This window comes from Podarcis muralis, chromosome 7 (genome assembly GCF_964188315.1).
Source record: "Podarcis muralis chromosome 7, rPodMur119.hap1.1, whole genome shotgun sequence".
Taxonomy (NCBI): Eukaryota; Metazoa; Chordata; class Lepidosauria; order Squamata; family Lacertidae; genus Podarcis; species Podarcis muralis.
Window position 1 is genome coordinate 58313407 of NC_135661.1, and position 22240 is coordinate 58335646.

The following is a 22240-nucleotide window of genomic DNA, read 5'->3' on the forward strand; positions in this document are numbered from 1 at the left end:
CCATGGTTTCCCCAGATATTCTTTTCAAACTGAATCGTATCATATTCTCCATATTTCTTAAAACTCACTTTTTATCATAATTCTCGCTTCATTGCAAGTGTTTGTAAAATCCTGCCAAGGTTTTCAATTGTTTACAGTGCTCTTTCAAGTAACTTTAAAAAAAAACCCATTCTTTAGTAAATTTATGGTCCTCTTGATCTCTGATTTTCCCGGTCATTTTTGCCAATTCGCCTGAAGCTTCTAAATGGGTGGGATATAAATAATAATTAATGAATTATTATTTATTTATTTATTTATTTATTTATTTATTTATTATTATTATTATTACTAAATCTTCCCCACTTTCCTTGTGTTTTTCAGACATGCGGGGCAAGAACTGGACACTGCATCTTGAGCTGCGCATGCGCCAATAAAAAGCTCATCCTATTAACATCCGACTCCGTCTCGATTATACGCCAGAGGATGAGAGGGCGGGAAAGAGGATGAGAGGGCGGGCCGTAAGCCCATCTAGGGAAGTTGTGGGCGGAGGCCTAAGCTCCGCCTATAAAAGGAGACGAGACCTGCCAGCAAGCAGCCTTCCGATTGGCGGTGGCGTTGTCCAGGAAACGGGGCCGCTGCCGTCGTAGCAGCAGCCGCCGCAATCAGAGTCGCAGCCACAGCTTGTCTCCTGGACGGAAGCCCGGCCGTGTGCGGGTCCCGCGGCCATGTCGCTGAGGACGCTGCCGTTGCTCGTCCTCAACCTGGGCGGGGAGATGCTCTACATCGTGGACCAGCGGCTGCGCGCGCAAAGCATCCCGGGAGACAAGGCGCGCCAAGGTCTGGGAGGGGCCCCGTCTATACCGCGCTCTCTCTCACACCCACACACCCCTTTCCTCTCCGGCTACAACGCGGGGCGAGGGTGTCATTTAACGGGGTGCGGGTGGGGGCTGGTGTGATTGAGTTCCTCATAACGCCTATTCGGGTTGGGAGGGGCGAGTGCCACGACGAGGGTGAAAGACACCCTGCCCCAAGCTGTGAGGACCATTTTTTGGCAACGCGCATCTGCTGCCATCCCGAACATGTGTCTCGTCCAGATGTTTTGGACTTCGGAACGCATGGTGCTGGGCTCAATGAGAGTTGTAGCCCCAAACATCTGGAGGGCACCAAATTAGGGAAGGCTCTGCACACCTTAGTGTGATGTAGTATCTTGCCCACTTACAACTTGGGTCTTGGGTCTTTATTATTATTATTATTATTATTATTATTATTATTATTATTAATTGAATTTATATACCACCCTATACCCGGAGGTCTCGTGGCGGTTCACAGAAAAGATCAACATAAAAACCACAATATATATAATCAAAATAAAAACAACCCCCCCCAAAAAGGGCCACATTTTAAAAGGGCAAAGGATGTCAAATCAGATCAACCAAAGGCCTGTTTAAAAAGAAACGTTTTTGCCTGGCGCCTAAAGGTGTATAATTAAGGTGCCAAGTGCACTTCCCTGGGAAGAGCATTCAACAGACAGGGAGCCACTGCAGAGAAGGCCAGTTCTCGTGTTGCCACCCTCCAGACCTCTCGAGGAGGGGTGTACATTTCCCAATACCTGTTGAGGTAGGCAAATCAAGTACACCTGATCATAAGTGTGGTTAGAGCAGGGGTGGCCCTCCACTTGTTGTCAGACTGCAATCCCCATTAGCCCCAGCCAACATGACCATTGGTCTGGGATGATGGGAGTTGTAGTCCTGCAACATCTGGAGGGCCACAGGTTCCCCAGCCATGAGTCAGAGGGAGTTGAAAGGTGGCTTTTCTCTAACCATCTCCCAGTGTAAAGCCAAGCTTTTATTGTGAGTGTGTAGGGAGTCCCTTCTCTCCTATTCACTGTATAAGACATCTCTCCAGTCTTGTTCCAAGAGCTGGGAGAAGGTCTTACCTTAAAAAAAAACCCCAAGTATGGGTGTTGGGGCTCTGTAACCAGAGATCATTCTCTACACAATCCATGAGCCATTTAAGAAATTACTTCCTTGCACAAACATAACTTTCTCAATTTCCAGAGTCTGGCAACTGTTAATACCACACTCTCCTGAATCCCCATATCAGACAATTTCCTTGTAGCTTTAATTTTGAACTCTTATAGTACATCATTTATTTGATGGCTCTTAGGTAAAGGTAAAGGTACCCCTGCCCATACGGGCCAGTCTTGACAGACTCTAGGGTTGTGCGCCCATCTCACTCAAGAGGCCGGGGGCCAGCGCTGTCCAGAGACACTTCCGGGTCACGTGGCCAGCGTTTACCTTCCCGCTAGTAAGCGGCCCCTATTTATCTACTTGCACCCGGGGGTGCTTTCGAACTGCTAGGTTGGCAGGCGCTGGGACCGAGCAACGGGAGCGCACCCCGCCGCGGGGATTCGAACCACAGACCTTTCGATCGGCAAGCCCTAGGTGCTGAGGCTTTTACCCACAGCACCACCCGCGTCCCCCATTGATGGCTCTTACATGCCTTCAAAACCACAGAGCCTAGGGTTTCCTGATCAGAAAGGTTGGTGGTTCAAATCCCCACCACAGGGTGAGCTCCTGTTGCTCGGTCCCAGCTCCTACCCACCTAGCAGTTCGAAAGCACGTCAAAGTGCAAGTAGATAAAGCTCATACCAAGAACTAACTTAGTTGGTCTTTAAGGTGCTACTGGAAGGAATTTTTTTTGTTTCAGCTTTTCAGAGTAATGTACTTCCCCCTGTCACAGATTACAACCTTCTGGGTGACTTACAATATTCTGACCAGGCATCTTTATAGAATAATAAAATGATGTTGAATGTGAAACAGCCTTTATAAAGTTCTGCCACCATATCTGAATGACAACTTGTGCAGACAGTTTTAAGTTCTATGTCTTAAAGTGACTGGTAACCTTGTTAGGATCAACATTTCTGAAGACATTGCCACATTAGTAGTACTTGGGAACATTGAGAGGGGAGAATATTTCCACATGGTGAGCTGAATGCTGGAAATGTTTAGCATTCTAATGGAATTCTCTAGAAATAAGTCCTTTGCAGGATTCCACAATTTCCTTTGCCATAGTATGCCACTACCCATTAGTGAACATGTCGAGACCCTTCCCTCCCACTTGGAGCTGCAGTCATGCTACACTTTGGAGTCCCTCAGAGCATTTTGGAAGAACAGCATCTTTCATGGACAATCGCCCCACCATTTCAAGGTGGGGGGGAAGGTTTGTCTGATCTGCTTCCTAGGTACTTGAAGAATAGCTTTGCTGCTTCTTGGGCATGAGCCTATAGGGCTAGCATTGAAAGGTGAATGTTGCTCCTGATGTACAAGGTACCCACAACTTACACAAATTTAACTTATGCGCATTCAGCTTTACACACCGGGGGGGGGGGATAAAAATGAAGAAGGGGGCAGGCATCCAGGAAAAAGGTCTTTGGCAATCCCACCTGCCATTGTACCCAATATATTTTGACTATACATGATTTTGACTTTAGGTGTGATCCCTGGAACATAACCCTCATATAAGTTGAGGGCATACTGTACTAGAAACAGACCATTAAAAGGAAATGTAAAAGAAAAAATAATAATGTAAGTCATGGTTGACATTCTGATGCAGGTGAAAATGACTAGAAAAAGATTTCTGTTCTCTAGGCACCAGCATCAAATCCTATAGTATACTAATTCTACTGCAGAAACGCTTAAAATTCCAAGCTATTGATATGCATGTGTTTACATCTTGGGCTGGTAAATAGCATGAGTTCAATTCGTCATACAGCTTACTGGACAAGTGGCTGAACTCAAGAGGAAAGGTGGGAAACAAATCTTGTTATGTTCTTGGTGATCCAGCATGCATGTATCATATTTTTTTCTACCTTCAGACTTAAAGTATGGGGCAATGGCTTTGTACAGATTACCTACATTTGCTCAGAGTATTGGAGTTGCTCTAGCACAATAACTCATCTATGGGGATCTGAGGATACTCAGCTGTCAGCACAGTCATTTTGAGCAGTTAGTGCAATTATTTCTGTTGTATCTCATTTGTTTGAAGTGAATGCTCCACATCAAGGCTGTGCAGCTGTTGCAATACTTTGCCTTTTCACCAGATTTTATGCTGGGAAAATAAGCCTCTTTCCCCCACAATGTGTGGAGTGAGATTACAGAAGTGTCATAGGTCCATTTTTATAATGCCTGTATATCACCCCTACCCTCCACACATTATGGCTTTTTTTTTTTTTTTTTTTTTGCCACTTTAAAATATTAGTTGAAAGCTCTCCTTTGCTTTGCAGCTCTAATACAGCAGAGTACTAAATACTGTTGGATTCTTTTTTACTTATTTCCCCTCTTTCATCCTGCTTGTCAGTTTGTTGTTCTTAGTACTTGACCCGTCATTTTTTCTGTTTTATGCTTCGTGTAGATGAATGGACTGATGTGGACAGGAGACGAGGTACTGTAACATTTTTAGCCCCCTGCACAAAGAGGTTTTTTTTTCTCTCACTGAGATTCCAAACTATGCATACACAGTATCTTCTGGCATGCTATTGGAAGATCCCTTCAGACCAGCAGCATTATATTTCTGGAGCTCGGGTGACTGACAACATTATGTACCACATTTATAGCAAATCCTGGAGGAAATTCCTTGAACCCTCGTTGGTCAATTCTTATGACTTTAGTTTAAGTAACTTATAGTAGTGTTGGCATGCTGGGCAACTGTTAGGAACCTGGGAAGCTGCCTTATACAGAGTCAGACTATGGTTCATCTAGCTCAGTATTGTCCTCACTGACTGGCAGCGGCTCTCCAGAATTTCAGGCAGGGGTCTCTCCCAGCCCTACATGGAGATGAGGTATTGAACCTGGGACCTTCTGCTTGCAAGATAGATTGCCTGTTATTTGACTCTGGTCACATATTATCACATATTTCAAGAATACCATTGTGAATATGGCAACTTGTCTTTTTTTTTTATTTGATTAGGTTATCATTTGTTAGCAGGGACAGGCACGAGGGTTGCTTGCTAGTGACAAACTCCACATCAAAACACTTTCCACAGGCTACCTTCTTTAACAGGCAGTTCCAAACAGGAGCAGAAGCAGTCATTGATGAGTAAAGTGTCAAACTAGGACTAGGAAGACGCAGATTCAGATCCTCACTCAGCCAAGAAAGTCGTTAGGCGATTGTGGTTAAGTCACACACAGGTCTGTTGTGAGAACACACTGAGGGATGGGCGGACTGCCCTCAGTTTCTGGAGAAGAAGCCAAAATAAATATGTATTAAAGATAAATCATTCATTCCCCTTTTTAAAGTAAAAGTTTTCCAATTTTGTTGTAATTAGTATAAGTCTCAAATCGGTTGATGACTGTCTTCTTGCTTTGAAAATACTTGACCATTATTTGGCAATATTGGATTAGTCAATTGACCAAGTTTTTTTTAACCCATCAACAGCCACAACCCTCAACTGCCTTCTGTCTAACTGAAACAGGCGACATACAGAGTTGAAAGATTTTGCTATAGCTAAACAGGAACCAAGAACAAGCCATAAATGCAGTAGACTGTCAAAGTGCACATATGTATTAGGATGTGCTTTTAAAACCTATGAACTGCCTACAGGCCTTCTGTGTGTTGATTGCAGTGGTTTTATTTTATTTCTCTAACAAAATTTATATACCGATTGTAAATGAAACCTCGATGCGGAACCTCTAATGATGGTGAACTCCTGTAAAAACTTGACTGATTAATGACTAAAATTTTGACTGACAGCATTTTTAGTGGCATGTTGTACATACACACAGCTGCATAGTGTTCCCAGCTGCTTCAACACTTCTGTAGCAGGTGTAATTGACGAACAAGAGAATGCTTGACTAGGGCTTTCTGCATTTTAAAAACAGGCAGGAATGATCCTGAAACATAAAAATAATTCACTAGCGCCTTGGAAAAAAACTTATTGGAAAATTCATCTTAGGTAGTAGCTCAACTGATTGCTGAACATCTCTGTTGGCAAAGGAGCAGCTGTACATACATACTATGAGCAGTATGCAGGCAGAGTGTATCCAGTGGTTCTTGCTCTCTTCCTGCCCTACTGCATAATTAGTCACCAGTTCTCTGCCTTGAACTATGTCTTTTAATCCACAACTAAATCCCAAAATTTGCTGCTGCTTTAGTATGGCATTATTGCATATCTTTAGATTGCATCATGCTTTTCTGCATCATGCTTAATACCTGGAGTGGGTTGAGATGAAGAAACCACCAGGTATGTTTCCCCCACAAGTAAACTATGTAACCAAACATAACCCCCAAATGCTACAATATCTCTGTTTCTATTGCTCGGATGCATAGCAGTCTGCAGGTAAATAAGGGAACGAGGGAGTCTGTGGTTTTTTAAAATGCTGTTTGGTGGCTGAATTTTAGCCCACCTGCATTTGCCTGTGTGTCACAGGAGCCCAGACCAGTGGATTTGGTATGGAGGAATTGTTAACCACCTATGGCTAATGGCTACCCTAAATGCTGTGTATAGCGACTGTACTAGGTAGTCTTAATTGGTGGTGGCTTAATAAACCAAACTGTTTAGGAGTGAAAAAGAAAAGAAAAAAAAGCAACTCCACCACAGGATTCTGGTGTGGATCGTAGAGCAATGCAGGATTTCTCCACTTTCATTTACCAACCCAAAGTTTAGTCACTCACCTGGCACTAAACACCCTGTGCCACCCTGAGGGTTGAGAGGAAAACTGGCTGGTAAGCATCCTAATCTTCTACCACCCCTAGTGACTTATATTTTGGGACAGTGGTGCAATGTACTATCTCATTCAGTTACACGAATATAGTGCAAAATGTCAGAGGTCACTATTTGGTGTGATCATGTTTCTGTCCAATTCCAAACTACTAGAGAAATTTCCTGGCTGGGGCTGACAGAGAAGCACAGAAGCAGAACTCTGTCAAATCTCTTTAGAAGCATACACTGAAGGAGAGTTTACTACAGCTTTGTTAAGGATTGCATTGGAGCGGGTCAAGAGAGAATTGCATCACTAAAACCTCTGCTTATCCATCCTAGTCTCTCTGTGCTTAGCAACACCTGCTGGATACTAGATTGAACAACTGCTGCTACTTAGCACAAGGGAGAATGAAAATGGGAGCTAGAAAAGACTTTGTAACTGGGCATAGACTCTCAGAATTGTAGAGTTGGAAAGGACACCAAGGATCATTTAGTCCAGCCCCCTGCAATGCAGGAATCACTGCTAAAAGTCCCTGGCAGATGGTCCATCCAACCTCTGTTTAAAAATTTCCAGTGAAGGCATAGAGAACCAGAAGAAGAGTTTGCCTTTGTCCACTTCCACCAGGGAGTGTGAGGAGGGGACGGTACTGGGCAACAGATCAGGATCGAAACCTGTTAAGCTCAGACTTTATTGGTATCCACATGAATATGGTTTCTGTAGCAGCTAGGTCCCATACAGGAAACTGTATTTAATTTCAGCTTGACTAGGAAGATCCCAGGCACCTAAGATCTGGTGTTGATAAATGGAGAATTTTGACATTTTGGTGAAATATTTTAACCTTTTCTCTGTACACAGGTACACAGTAATTTCTAAGACTGGTTTTTTACAGTGATTCTCTCCAATGTTCAAGACTTATCTACATGACCAAATATCATTTTCTTAGCATTAGGGATACCTACTATGGTACATGAGAGATTCTTTGTAGCCAACTCTGCTTGCACACTACTGGGTATTGAATGTAAAAGAAATAACATCTAGTGCTTGAGTATTACTGGTGTAGTACCTCTGGCAATAGTAACCCTGACCACTACATCTGAATATTGTTTCAATCATTTTATCTACTTCTCAGTATTTGGTTGTGGTTATCAGCCCAACTGCAAGTGATTAAACAATGGGGGACAGGGTGTTGTGATTCTCTTCTACCTCAATTTACTTATCATGGATTCGGGAGCCTCTATAAAATGTTCGCAGAAGAAAAAGAATGGATGCAGTTTGCAAATGCAAAAGAAGACGAATTGTTTCAGATTACCATATTCTGCTGTTCTACTCTTAGAATTTATTGAATTTGGAAACAGTAGTTTCAATGAGAGCAACCGTGTCTCATTACTAAGAAAAGAAACCGTTTCCAGATCCTGTATCTCTACCAGCACTCGTGAAGTCACTGGTAACAAAGGCTGGGAATGGCTTCTGTGCAAGTTTCCTTGAACTGAAGGGGATTTGGAGAGGATCACAGCTTCGCACAGAAGACATTTGTGGGGCATGGTGTGTTTCAGTTGGAGAGTGGCCTTTGCAAGTCCCTCCTCAGCTATAACTGTCTGTGTCTTCCTGTGAAACAAAAGCAAAGCCGATCCATTTGTGATACTTTTGAATCTTTTGTCTTTTCAGTTATGAATGACATCATAGGGGGTATATTCAATAAAAAGTTTATGGACGAGCTGTTTAAGCCGCAGGAGCTCTATTCAAGAAAGGCCCTGAGGACAGTTTTTGAGCGTCTGGTTCATGCCTCAATCATGAGACTGAATGCACCCAGTATGGATAAGGTGAGGATGAACCTTTCTGTTTCCCCCAATGTCTTATGGGGAATTCAGGTAACTCTCTGTCAACAAGTGCTGTCATTAAATGGAACTAGGATTCTCATACTTAACATTCAGGAAAAATTGGGGGATAAAGGAAAGTGATAACTGACTCAGGGGAGAATGGCAGCTTAGGTAGACAAGGGAGCTGAAGGCGATGCAACGGCAGTGACAACTAGAGCAATATCAAGACAGGTCTAACCAAGCACAGGCTCCTATTAGGGTGGCTCACAGAATAAAATCCAGCCAACTGCACAAGAAGACAGCTGATTAATATCTAATAAGGCTCAGCCTGGGCTCTGTGATTTAACTAATTCCAGTTTCCTTACTTTGTAGCTCTACGATCTAATGACCATGGCATTCAAGTACCAAGTTCTACTCTGCCCTCGGCCCAAAGACATTTTACTCATCACTTTCAACCACCTGGATGCTATCAAAGATTTCATTTATGAAGCACCCAAAACTCTGGCCCAGGTTGATGCAACCTTTAGGAAACTCATTGATGTAAGAGCACACCGTACCTTTTAGATTGCATTCAAATGTATGTACAACTACGGGGGGAAATGATACGAAGGCAAAACATATTGGAGCATGCCCTCATATTGATTTTCTACTGTGTAGTGTGCTCCCCCTTCAAGCTGCTGCACTGTAAGTCTGGAGATTTCACCAGTGAAAGCAGAAATAAGACAACTGAGTAAAATACAATGCAAGCATATCTCGTTACCAGGGTTATATCAGTGTTCAAGTACTGATGTTAATAACATTCAAAAGTAACAAAAGTTTTGAAATGGATTCGTGATTTCATAAAACAAGCATGTTTTACTGGGGGTTAGATTTCTATTTAAGTTTACTTGAATCTGGTTTAAAATCCCAGCAGCAACTAAATAACCACTGGGGTGTCCTCAGGGAAAGTTGCTCTTTCTCAGTTGCCTGTCACCAAAATGGAAATAATCTTCTGCCCACAGTTATGAGGATGCATGAAGCACTTAAACATCCATGTGACTCATACACTTGAATAATGCTAAAGCAGCAGCAAGGATTTATTCTGATTTTATTCTGCAGACATACGGCTCTCTCTCTGCTGGCGAACTTCAGCTCATCCGGCAGACATTGCTCATCTTCTTCCAGGACATACACATCAGGGTGGGTGGCTTTTTCATTTTTACACATCAGTCCAGGAACTTGTGGTAGTAGAGCAAGGATCCCTGGGTGAAGTTGCATGATATGATACAGGAATAAGGAGGTGTTAGGCAGAAATTCTTTCTAAGCAAGACCGCTTTACAGACAAAGTTTTGTGCTTCCTCCACAGGTTTCCATCCTCCTCAAAGATAAAGTACAGAACTCAAATGGCCATTTTGTACTGCCAACCTCTGGTCCAGTTCCTTGGGGAACAGAGGTTCCAGGGCTCATCAGGTGAATCTTAGACCTCTCTACCTTGCACCCTGCTTTTTCCATGTAGCCACTAGATAGATCAGCTGCACCTAGTTAACCATCTATCCCAATCTTAAGGAGAATCCCTAGTGCCAGGCTGGATGGGTCCTCTGACTGAGACAAACCTGCTGGGGGTAGAGGAAAGAGTATATGTTCACTACCTTAGGCCAGCAAATTCCCTTTTATTAACTCTCCCAGCTGTTCTGTGAGATAGAGGGTTATTCTTCCTTGTTCACAAAAGCACTAGAAGTCACCACAGTGCTTCAATTTTGCAATTTTCAGACTTTTCAACAGTAAAGGGGATGAAATTAAGAGGACTGAGTTCGTCAGTGGTGGAAATTACCAGCTTCCATATCGAGAAGGCTCATTCGACCTCTATGGAGACAGAGTAATCAAATTGGGAACAAACATGTAAGCCATGGAATGCAAAGTCACATTTCAGTTGGGGGCTCTCTGCAGTTTTTTTGTGTGTGTCTACTATAAGCCTTTATCAATTGCCTCTAGATACAGCATCAGTCGGCCTGTAGAGACAGACATGTCGGGGGCAGCCAAAAATTTGGCATCTCGTGTAAAGGTCAGTATCTTTAGTCTACCTTCTTAATCAACCTTTCCCAACTTGGTGCCTCCAGATGTTCTTGGATTACAATTCCCAATGCTCCAAACAGCCAGTGATTAGGGGTTGTGAGATTTGTAGTCTAAAATATCTGGAGGACGCCATGTTGGAGAGGGCTGCTCTTAAGTAGTGCTGTGCTGAAAACCACTTTACAAACTAAATGTTTTCTGTTTCAGATTAGGATCCTGTATCCTTTAGTAATATAATCAGTCCTTCTCTCTGGATGCCATTTTGCTCAGAGCATCCTTTATCATATCTTTTCAACCTGGAGTTTGTTTTTTCTGGTCTTTTCTTTTGATCAGGTTGTGTCTGTTGCTGAATGCAACTTCTATAAGCCAGTGTAGGTGTTTGCTTAAGAGCATTGAGGGCTGAGAGACTATTGGAGGCAGAGAGTACTTTGAGCCAAGGCCACACATAAACATCTCGTCCCAGTGATCTCCAGAGCGAGAGAGAGAGAGATTTAGATGTCCACTTAATTATGAATTTCACACCAAAATATCTCCCAGTAATTCATCTTCTGTAAGTTGCATGTTGCTGCCATTAATTCTGTGGAGATAACTGATAACCTCTGGAGCAATGAGCTGGCTTTATATATTATTCTAGACATTATTTTATGATATGTACATAAGTTGTATCCAACGCTAATCGTACTCAAAGAAGGCTTGTTGAAATCAACAATCATGCCTATCTCAGGCACATTAATTTCCATGCCAGAACATACTCAGCTACCACCATATACAGTATGCTCTTTTATGTCCCAATTTCAAAAATGTCAGTTGCAAAACTGCTTTCAACCAAGATGCCAGAGCCCCAGCAGACCGCTTTGTTGCAGCCTTTATAGTGCTAGGCGGCCACAACCCCTGTAAACAAAGCTCTTCCAATACTGCCATTGGTTGCCTCTCCGTGTAACAGACCCACTCTTGTTCCATGTAGGAGAATACTGCTCCAAACCCTCTCGCTAAAGAAGAGCTGAACTTCTTGGCCAGACTCATGGGAAGCCTGGACATCAAGAAGCCCCTTGGCAACGAGGCTGGTTTCCGGCTGAATCTCTTCACCACAGATGAGGAGGAAGAGTATGATCAGTCTCACTTGCTTTATTGGTGGTGTGGGTGAGAGTTGGCCATTCAGCCATCTAGTTGAATCAATCCGTGGGTGAGAGGCATGTACTGAAGCCCTTGCATGACACCCTCCTTCCTTTTGGGAACCTTTGCTGCAGAACCTTCTTTAATTAGTACCAGTGTTGCAGAAAAGGCTCATCAGATGCAGCAACAGGGAGCAATTGTCAGGGAATTGCTATTCATTAAAAATTCAAACAAGTGAAGTATGCCAAAAACTGCTAGAGGCATTACAGCTTACCAAACATGTTGCATTTGTAGCATTCTATCTGCAAATGAATAGCATTTAATCATGGCTGGTTTAGTTGAGATTCCTTCATCACAGGGGGTTGGACTAGATGACTCTCATCTAACCTTCCAACTCTACAATTCTGTGACAGCTCTTTATTCCTTTCCTCAAGACATGCTGCACTGACTCGCCCAGAGGAATTATTGTATCAAGTTATCAACATACAAGCAGACAAGGTATGCACTCATTGCCCCCTACCCTCTCATTTCGAGAGTAAGCTGAATAGTTTTCGAACTAAAGGAATGTGCATTTGGTGAAGTGTATTGTTATTGATGTTTGTTGCTATGTTACTTCCAGAAAATAACAAAATAGGTAAGGAACTTGCGGGGGGTAGTTTTAGTTGGGCATGCAAGCATTTGAGTTTCACAGAACTCTTGACTGCACGGCAGAATCTCTCTTCTGCCTGATCAGCCTGCATAAAAGATGAAAAGAAGATAACCCATGGGGAGCGTGGGGGAGAGAATCCACCACATTCTGTGAACATAACTGAGAAAAACCTTGCTGAATCTGAACATGAGCCTCTCTATCCTAGCATACTGTTTCGAACAGTGTCTGATCAGAACCTGGCAGAACAAAAGCACTCCAGTGACATTTGTTCCCTGCATCTTAGATGGTGTGCTGCCTTTGAAAACAGAAGTTCCATAGAGCCAGTGATAACTTGTGCTTTTTGATGAATTTGTCTAGTGTCCTTCTTTTTACTTTTAATATTTATTATTGATAATCATAAAAACTGCCTAGTCCCCTTGAAGCCAACTTGACCAGTAGCCATTGCCACATCTTGTGGTAGTGAGTTTCATATGAGGTGTGTGTTATGTACCTGGAACTTGGGTGTTTGAGAACCAAGAATGCTTTTTGCTGCCCTCACAGCAGTCAAAGCTCCTTTTGATTTTCAGAGGAACATTTTGATGCTCTTAAAATCAAAACTACGGTGTTTTGTTGCTTCTGGCAACTGAGGTTAAATTGATTTTTTAAAGCTGGTTACTGAAAATAAAGTATTGAATTGTCAAATTTATGATTTATGTTCTCCCATAAGTAGAACCAATTGGACTCTTTTAAATAGGACCCTCAACGGAATGAGGAGCTGGCTCGCATCATGGGAGAGTTCGAGGTCGCAGAAGAACCAAAGGAGAAGATCAGCAAGGGTGCTGACTTGCTGGCAATGATGGATGAGCTGGATGCTGAGCATGAATGCAAGTCTCTTCCATCTTGAGGAGGAGAGCACCTGGCTGTCAGCCTCCTGTAGAACAGAGCAGTTACCAAGGTCATCCATTTTTGTTGGGTCACTAAGGCTGGATGTTGCTTAGATGTGTTTGACCAATTCTGTCTCTGGCTTTGGTGAAATGGGGTCATGGTCAAATAGCAGCTTCATTCCTGTGCTAATAAGGACCTAGATTGTGCCTCCCAGAGTTAGAAGCTGGAGCATCTGGAAAGAAAGTGGGCATTTATGTCCTGTGTGCATACACAGATTCCCTCTATAGGCTTCCTAATTAAAGGTCCAAACTGTGTTATATCACTAGTTAAGTTTGTGAGTGTGTTATAACACGAGCAGAAAGACCAGTTCCTTCATTTTGCTTATGGGGACCAAGTTTTTAATGGTGTTGCAACCAAGGTCTTTTTAGTTGCAGCAATAAAGACCAGAAACAAGATGTCCTTTTGCCTTTTTTATCACTTACCTTTTAAGGCTCTCTCCACCCCACCTGTCCTGTGATAACCCACCACCTCACATGCCAAGTCCAGAAGTTTACTCATAAGCAAATCCCCCTCTGTTCAGTAGGGTTTCCTCCCAGTAAGTGTGCAAAGGATTGCAAGCTCTGAAAATCCCCGTAGACACACATTGACAGAGGAGAGAAACAACACTCTTACTAGAGTTGCCACTGCTTATTTCCCTATATCAGCCTGGTGCCTTCCAGGTGTTGCTGGACTACAACTGGGACTGGTGGAAGTTGTAGTCCAACAGCATCTGAAGGGCACCAGGTTTGTGAAGGCTGCCCTAGATGCCTCTCCCACTGATGAATTTCTGCTGCTTTTGCAGCTGTTAAAGGCACAGCAGCCCTACTGGCAAAAACCTTGACAATTCTGATTGTGGGACAGCATGGTTTAAGTATTGTTGTTGCCATCCATCTGTCTCAGGAGACAGTGAAGGAGTGTGCCTTTGGGGGTGAAGCTAATCTATTGGATGGTTGCAGCACCTGCCGTGGCTGTTGAGACTAATACAAGAGAGTCATTTTGTTGCAGCTGGGTCAGATGAAGGCATCTGGTGATGCTGGTGCAGATACACTATGGAGTTTCTTCTCTCTACACTCTTCCCTCCTCTGGTCACTGCTATGGATACACAACATGACTGTCTATCTCCAGGCACTCCAGTGTTCTGCAAGGTATTCCCACACAGTGGGGTTAATGCTGCCAGCCTTCATGTCACATTTGCAGACATCTTTTGTAACACAGAGTTGGCTGGCCAACAGGCCTGGTGCCTGAAGCCATTTTCCCGTAGAGCACGTCCCTGATGATACCCCAAAGCTTCCTGACACAGCACACATGTAAGGCGTTGAAGGGTTGCTCCTGACAATTCTAAGTTTCCCATGACTCACTTCCATAAGCAGCGTGCTCAACACACAAGCATGGTAGACCTTTATCTTGGTATGGGATGTTAGCATCACATTGTCGTAGCTGTATTGCCAATATGCTTGTCCAGCTCAGCATTGATGGAGGCTGCTGGTTATGGTGAAATCCGGATAGACAAAACAGTCTACCATCTCAAGCGTGTGATCACCAGTGCTAATGCATGGAGTGCTGGCAACGTCCTGACCGAGGATGTTCGTCATCAGGCTGATGGAACTGCCTGCAGGTTTGGTAAAATGGTTGATGAGTCTCTGTGAAGCTGATGCATTCATATTAAGTGAGTTTGCATAGGAATCCCAAATAGATTCTAACTAAGATAAAGGTACCTCTGACCGTTAGGTCCAGTCGCACACAACTCGGGGGTTGCGTGCTCATCTCGCTCTATAGGCTAAGGGAGCCGGCGTTTGCCCGCAGACAGCTTCCGGGTCATGTGGCCAGCATGACTAAGCTGCTTCTGGTGAACTAGATCTAGCCTATTTGCACAGAACAAAAGCTGCTTATTAGAGAAGATAGTTCTACTTTTATTATAAGCTAATTATAAATCCATTACTACCATTAAAGAATAGTGTATAAAAACTATATGTGTTTATTTAAAACATTTTAAATTTGAAAAATGCAGCTTAACAAACAGCTCGTCATGTGTAGTTAACTAAATCTTAGCCATGTTTACCGGGCAGGAAGCATTACGCTGCTCAACAAGGGTTGCTCCAAAATACTTGATTGCAGTCTGATGTTACTGTGATTCGTAAAATCACACCCGGATACCGGCAATTCTGAGCATGCTTAGTTGAGAGTTAAGGTGGCTTTGAGCTGGAGCAAAGGAGCCCATCAACACCACCGAAACTACAACCTCTCCAGCTTTTAGGTGGCTTATTTGCGTCACTTTCAGGGCGGAAAGCGAATCTGCGAGCGCACGAGATACGGGCGGAAGCAACGGAGCAATCACAAGCCAGCTTTCTCCTCTCCCACTTCGAGCCCCGCCTTTTCTTCCATTCTGGCCAATGGGGCTGCTCCACTTTCTTCCGGTTGGGCATAGAACCGGCGAATGAGGAGCGAAGTCTCTTTGATTAAGCCCCCTATCGATTGCGCACGCGTGCTTCCGCTTTTGCGCTGGGCGAGGAGGCGGGAGATCCAAGACAGGTAGGCGAGCGGAGACTCCGCTGCGCGCGCCTCTTCTGAACGGGACCCGATCCGGATCAGGAGCCGCCACGAACTGCCCTTTCCCCTTCCCTGGCTTTGCCTGCCGAGCGAAAAGCCGGAGAGCGAGACAGCGAGAGTTAGGCAGCCAGGAGCAGGCCTAGGGGGCATGGGCGTAGCCAGGATTTTTGTTAGGGCCATTTGTTAGCTAACAGAGGTTCTGCCCCCACCCCCTGTATTTTTATTTATTTTTATTGAAGGGAGCAGCTGCTCCTACCTGCCCCCCTTGGCTATACCTATGCCAGTGCAGCTCATGCTGGGGACCCCTATCATGAGCCCCTGGGTCTGCTTCTCCTGCCGGCCGGCCTGCCTGCTTGCTTTCTGCGCCCACAGGATTTCCTGCGGCCCAGGAGGCCCCATGAGTGGATCGGGCCCTCTTCCCCACTAGAAGGCCACCTCCTTGGTGAGAGGGACTCTTTGGGCCACTTGGAAGTTGTTTTACAGAAGAACATCAGAACAGCCCGGCTGCAGCTAGATTGAGGCATAGGGGGCCAATCTAGACCAGTGTCCTCATCTCACAGTGGCCAAACAGATGCCCCCAATGGGAAAACCCCAGAGCAGGACCAGAGGGCAATAGCAGCACACACACCCTCCTGCTGTTTCTAGCAGCTGGCGTTAAGAAACACTTCTGCCTCAGGCTGTGGAGGCAGAGCCTGGCCTCCATCATGGCTAGGAAGTATCGACAGCCTTCTCCGTGGATTTGCCTAATCCTTTTTTTTTTTTAAGGCTTCCAAGTTTGAGGGTTCTTCTCTGTGTATGTATTTGCCCACAGCACTTATGGGTCACAGCTGTCACTGTACTCATTGGCTAAAAACAGAAAGGCAGGAATAGGCTCATATCACAAAGCAATTGCTTCAGATAGCGATTGCTTCAAATGTCCACACATTTTGCTTCCTCACTTTCCTTCTACAAGTGTTAAATTCAATTTAAGAAACAGAGAGAGAGAGAGAGAGAGAGAAAGGGCTCAAGAGTCTGGACCCGGTATAACAGTATTCCTCTCTCAGTGGCCCTGGCACCAGGTCTGCCATTTATTTATTTTCATTTATGTACTAAACTTACTAGTTGCTTGTCACCAAACAGGTCTTGCAGCAACTTACACTGAAGCACATACAGTATACATAAATACATTATGGGAAAGAGAAGAAATTCAGCTTTCTCGCTATTTTACTGCTGGTCCTTCCAAGTGAGAATGTTTGGTTGCTGAGCAGTTGGCCTCTGGGCATGTGCAGCCCCTTTTGAGTCTTACTGCCTGGCTTGTAAGGAGAGGCCAACCAACACAGAGAGTTCTGTACTGAAGCTTGCTTAGGTGCCTTTAGAGATCCTGCAGAGCCTCAGTTTGGGTTTTGAGGTTTCACCTGTGTACTCTCCAAGCAAAACGAACATGAACTGTGATTTTAAAATAATGAGCTGAATTCCATGGTTGGCACAAAGCAAGCACAGACCCGTTCTCTATATAGCACAAGAGAAAGTGATTAATGGGGCTAACTCTCTCACTGAACTCTCTTCTTCCTCATGTTTCTGCTCCAGCCATCAGGTGGTGCCACGCCATGGAGATCAGCCACTCCGTGAAGGAGCGCACCATCTCGGAGAACAGCCTTGTCATCCTGCTGCAGGGCCTCCACGGACACGTCACCACTGTGGAGCTGCGGGACGAGAGCATGGCTGTGGGCCGCATCACCAATGTTGACGCCTTCATGAACATCCGCCTAGCCGAGGCGACGTTCACTGACCGGTGTGGCCATTCCACCTGGCTGGATGATCTGTTTGTGACGGGAAGGAACGTCCGCTACGTCCACATCCCTGACGACATGGACATCACGACCACCATTGAGAAACAGCTGCAGCTCATTCACAGAGTTCGCACTTTTGGTGGCCGAGACAGAGGCAGGAAGGAGTTCCTTAAGCAGAGCTACAAATGAGCAGGCTAGTGCCCTGGATTTGCCATGTGCCCCAAACTCAGCCTGACATTGCTTGTACTCCTGATGAAAAAGCACATTTTTCTGGACTGAGATTAGAAGTGACCTGTAAACAACCCTCCCTGATTTTTCTAGATGCCTTACCTGGCTGCACTTCCTGAGTTCAAGAGTTCACCAAACTTTTCTGTAGAAAGGGGAAGTGGGCATTAGGTCTCTTTGTAAGAATAAGTTCGAATACAACTGACCTTAGCAACAAATAGGATTCTTGCTTTCTGTGGACTAATACTCTCTTCACCCTCTCAGCCTCATTTTTCCAAATAAACTGTTTACAAAATTTTAAGATCCACTTTCCTTTTACAAACTGTTTCTTACCAGACCAACCAGCACCTTTTTGTACGTTGAAAATCCTCATATCATCCCTCTTTAACAAGGATTTGCAGGCTGAGAAAAGTAGCAGCTGAGCCAAGGTTAAATTACAAATGAGAGAGCACTCAGTCCTTGTACAGAGCTTGACTCTGTATTTATTTATTTATTTATTTATTTATTTACTTACTTACTTACTTACTTACTTACATACATACATACATACATACATACATACATACATACATACATTTATATCTCACCTTTCCTCCAAGGAGCACAAGGTGGCATATACAGTTCTCTTCCCCCATTTCATTCCCACAGCAGCCCTGTGAGGTAGGTTAGGCTGAAGAAGAGACTGGCCCAATGCCATGGCTGAGTGAGGATTTGAACCCTGGTCCCCCAGGTTTTGGTCCAACACTAATCACTACACCACGCTGGCTCTAGAACCTCAATAATGCAATATGAACATGTAGTAGTAGTATCAGGAACTTGGTCTATCTTGCCTAGCCTTTTCCACCCTGGTGCCCTCCAGAGGCTGGACTACACTTCACATCATCCCTGGCTACTGCTCATGCTGGGTGGGACTAATGGGAGTTGTAGGAGTCTGATTTAGCCCAGTGCTGACTAATGGTGGTGGTTTTCCAAAGCCATGGGCAGAGAGAGCTTTCTTAGTTCTGCTGCATCACATCTTTCCAGTAGGAGATGCCCAAGGATTGCAAAGCATAAACCTGTCATTGAGCCCTTCTCTCACTCATCCTCTTGTTTGATCTGAAGTTGCATCTGACAGAGTGCATTCAGTTCATAATACAGCTGCTGGGCATCATCTCTTTTTGCCAGAAGCACATGTGTAGACTGTAATGCCTTCTCTTCTGAAAATAATGGAGGAGGGCAGCTGCAGCAGCCTTACTAACACCCCATAACTGTTGCTCAGTTCCCCCTTGCGTTTCACCCATGGGCATTACTTAGTTGAACTGGCAGCCCCACTCCAAAGTGGGCAGCAGGTACTATGAGGGCAGGTTGCTGCTAACTATGGCTCTTTTGTTAGGAGAGAATGGTTTGCACCATGGATAAGCAATGCTTGGGAATTGTCCTGGCTCTCAGCTGGATGAGGAACTAGAACTCTCAACACCATTTCTTCCAAAAGTTTTAATGCATAAGTCAGTTTGGTACAGAAGTCAGGTTCCAAGGCGCAGAGTAAGCAGGTACATCAGAGGCTATGTGACCAGTGGTGCTAAATGTCTGGTTTCTAAATGTCGGTCTGTAACATGGGGGGACAACTAACATCACCCCTCTGGATTTCAGTGGTCAAGCTGGAATATAACAGTTCAGGCTTCAGGTATTCTAGGCCCAAGTTGCTCAGGGCTTTGTATATCAATGCCAAAACAATGTCAAAGAGCAGTCCCCCACCCAGTGTTATTATCTGGACACAACCAAGCAAGTATGAGTGGAACCACTAATATAGTGTCTCCACCCATCCCACTCAGGTGATCCAGTAGGTTACCATGACCAATGCTATCTAAAGCTGCTGAGATATCAAGTGATTGTTACAGGGCCATGCACCACCACATTTCTCCCATTACAGGTCATCCATCAAGGTGACCAAGGCCAATTCATTCCCAAAAACACGCCTAAACCTGGATCCTGATAACCAGTGTCATCCAGGAACACTTGCAGTTCTGCAGCTTCTCCACCATCTTCCCCACAAAAGAGGTACTGTACTGGCAACAGGCCACCTGTTATTTCCCACCATTAAGTTCAGCTACTCTCTAGGCAGATGAAAGAGCAGCATCCCCTCCTTCCTCCAGCAGGCATTGAAAGCTGCTCTTCCTGCCAAGTCTGCTGACTTGCCTAGCACATGTTGAGGGGTAACTGGCATAGGAGAGGAGCTGGACTTAAATGCCTTTGGGCTGATGATTCAGAGCTTTCCAGGGCCACTGAGGACACAGCAGACAGCCTGCCTGTCTGCACCAGCTTTGCTTTTCTTCCCAAAATCTACAGCCCAAAAGAGTTAATGTTTGTGTGGATCCATCTTGATGTGTGCTGAATGCTGCAGCAATGTGGGCCCCACAGCTACACTTTCACCGCCATTGCATGCACGTGACTCATCTGTACTGCAGGAAATGTTAACACGTCCCCTTCACCTGATGGAGCAGGTGCAAGTTTACAAAGTGAATCAAAGGCTGTGCAGAGGCTGCCTGGCACATGTTGGTGTGTCTGTCTGGTAACAAAAAAGTGGCATCTTGGCCACATCACATTAAGGAGCCAATGAGGGCCATGGAATTCTGTGTGCTCCATATTTGCTATGCTAACTAGTTTGGACATGCTGAAATGTCTCCCGACTTTTTGCTTGCAGCTACAGCGGTACCTCGGGTTACATACGCTTCAAGTTACAGACGCTTCAGGTTACAGACTCCTCTAACCCAGAAATAGTACCTCAGGTTAAAAACTTTGTTTCAGGATGAGAACAGAAATCGTGTGGTGGCAGCGCGGCAGCAGCAGGAGGCCCCATTAGCTAAAGTGGTACCTCAGGTTAAGAACAGTTTCAGGTTAAGAACGGACCTCCAGAACTAATTAAGTTCTTAACCCGAGGTACCACTGTATATGTATTTTGAGGGTCTCTAGTCAGACTGCACACGTGGCATTTGTTGTTATTTATTGCATTTATATTGCACCTTTCCCACTACGGAGCTCAAGGTGCTTGCATGATTCTCCCTTTCCTTATTTAATCCCCACAACAACCTTGTGAGGTAGCTTAAGTTGAGAGTAAGTGACTGGCCCAAGGTCACCCAGTGAGCTTCATGGCTGAGTGGGGATTCGGACCCCGGTTTCTCAGGTCCTAGTCCAACACTAACCAGCACACCACCACTGGCTCATAATTCAGGATTCTTGGCTGCTGCAACAACTTCTAGAAGAAGTGATTTCTATCCACTTCAGTTGGCACTAGACAAAGCGTGGGAAGAGCCTGGCTTTATTTCCAAACGGTGCTGAGCACCCCTGCCAATGATAGAAAGAGGGAGTTGCACACCCAGAACACAGTGCAGAAAGAGTCTCCAAATTGGCAGAGGGCTCAAGTCAGGTTTGGTGACTGCAGCCCCACTTCCCCTAATGCCGGCAGTACTAAGGAAGGCGAACACTCTTTTGTTACCTCCCTGGAGTCTGTTGTTTGCACAAGTGGCAGTCGAGGCTCCCATAGAGTGAGTCATGCCTGCATGATGCAAGTGCTCAACTGAGGGAGAGAAAGCGAGCTGCTGTTTGTCCTTCTCCCTCCTGCCCCCATCACCCAAGCATGACTCACCAGTTACAAAAGTGGCTGAGGGTTGCTCTGGGTTACTTGCTTTTCACTTTAAAAAAAAAAAAAAACTCTAGTTAAGAGATATGGCAATTTGAGGCTGTCAAATAAGGAGCAAGCGAAGGCCCCATCAATATATATTTTTTACTGCATTTATAACCCACCTTTTTTTCTCCAAGGAGCTGAAGGTGGTGTACAGACATGGTTCTCCTCATTTAATTCCCACAACAACCCTGTGAGGTAGGTGAGGCCGAGAGGTAGTGCTTTGCTCAAGGTCACACAATGAGCTTCATGGCTAAGTGGGGATTTGAACCCTGATCTACCAGGGTGTTGTACTGTAGCCTTAGGATCAGGGAGACCAGGGTTCAAATCCCTACTCGGCCATGAAACATGTGCGCCGCCTTGAGCGTCGTAGAGGAAAAGGTGGGAAGATAAGAGTTATAAAAATAAATAAATAATAAAGCCCCCTTTCCCCCTGGGCCAGTTCCAGGACCAGATTTGGTGGAAACAGCTAGGCCAGGTTTCTCATGTGTTTTTTGCTTTTTTAATAATTAATTATATTTAAACACGTTGCTCCGAAAGAGAAATAATAAAGATTAATACAGTTAACCTATGGTATTTAAAGTGACGTCAGTCGGAGCCTGCCAATCATACCCTGCGTAGGTCTTTCATTCGCCCTCGAGTAGGTGAGGGGCAGGGCTGATTTCTTACCGAAGGGAGGGGTGGGGGACTCTCGAGTTCACCAATCCTGCACCGGCACTCCCCGCCTACTTCCCCCCTTCCTCTCTTCCGCCCGGCCTTGCTTCTGTCGGCGCCATCTTTGACACAGGCCGAGGCTCCGGGGAAGAAGATGGCGGCGGCGGCAGCCTGCG

General features: G+C 44.9%; 2 protein-coding genes and 1 long non-coding RNA gene across 8 annotated transcripts in view; 2 read left to right on the forward strand and 1 right to left on the reverse strand.

The window, feature by feature from the left end:
• LOC114601737 (uncharacterized) overlaps window positions 1-15456 on the reverse strand; it is a 28286-nt gene extending 12830 nt beyond the window's left edge. For 2 of the 3 annotated variants that reach the window (XR_013393678.1, XR_003707815.2), the window contains exons 1-3: window positions 15271-15456; window positions 14570-14820; window positions 5029-5215 (exon numbers count right to left, since the gene is read on the reverse strand). This is a non-coding gene — a long non-coding RNA (uncharacterized LOC114601737). Of the gene's footprint in view, window positions 1-4624; window positions 5216-14569; window positions 14821-15270 lie in introns of those variants that run through there. The other variant, XR_003707814.2, reaches the window with a different exon arrangement.
• OSCP1 (organic solute carrier partner 1) lies at window positions 543-13627 on the forward strand. 3 transcript variants are annotated; one of them, XM_028739207.2, is made up of 11 exons: window positions 543-816; window positions 4393-4422; window positions 8346-8500; window positions 8870-9037; window positions 9596-9676; window positions 9843-9946; window positions 10247-10375; window positions 10469-10538; window positions 11511-11650; window positions 12094-12157; window positions 13018-13077. In XM_028739207.2, the coding sequence occupies exons 1-11, from the start codon at window positions 705-707 to the stop codon at window positions 13039-13041; spliced, it is 1077 nt and encodes a 358-aa protein (XP_028595040.2). In that variant the 5' UTR covers window positions 543-704; the 3' UTR covers window positions 13042-13077. The 3 variants fall into 3 exon arrangements, with proteins under 3 accessions (XP_028595040.2, XP_028595038.2, XP_028595039.2); XM_028739205.2 differs by having other exon boundaries at window positions 546-816; window positions 13042-13627; XM_028739206.2 differs by lacking the exon at window positions 4393-4422 and having other exon boundaries at window positions 553-816; window positions 13042-13627.
• Window positions 15457-15614: 158 nt separating the features above from the next.
• LSM10 (LSM10, U7 small nuclear RNA associated) lies at window positions 15615-18053 on the forward strand. 2 transcript variants are annotated; one of them, XM_028739208.2, is made up of 2 exons: window positions 15615-15740; window positions 17325-18053. In XM_028739208.2, exon 2 carries the CDS (start codon window positions 17345-17347, stop codon window positions 17714-17716), a length of 372 nt encoding a protein of 123 aa, XP_028595041.1. In that variant the 5' UTR covers window positions 15615-15740; window positions 17325-17344; the 3' UTR covers window positions 17717-18053. The 2 variants fall into 2 exon arrangements, with proteins under 2 accessions (XP_028595041.1, XP_028595042.1); XM_028739209.2 differs by lacking the exon at window positions 15615-15740 and adding an exon at window positions 16000-16200.
• Window positions 18054-22240: the final 4187 nt, after the last annotated feature.

Bases quoted from the DNA above. Each gene is read 5' to 3' on its own strand.
- OSCP1 (XM_028739205.2), top strand. From the start codon at position 705: ATGTCGCTGAGGACGCTGCCGTTGCTCGTCCTCAACCTGGGCGGGGAG. The intron at 8,501-8,869 runs GTGAGGATGAAC...CTTACTTTGTAG, and splicing joins ATGCACCCAGTATGGATAAG to CTCTACGATCTAATGACCAT. The intron at 9,038-9,595 runs GTAAGAGCACAC...TTTATTCTGCAG, and splicing joins CCTTTAGGAAACTCATTGAT to ACATACGGCTCTCTCTCTGC.
- LSM10 (XM_028739208.2), top strand. From the start codon at position 17,345: ATGGAGATCAGCCACTCCGTGAAGGAGCGCACCATCTCGGAGAACAGC.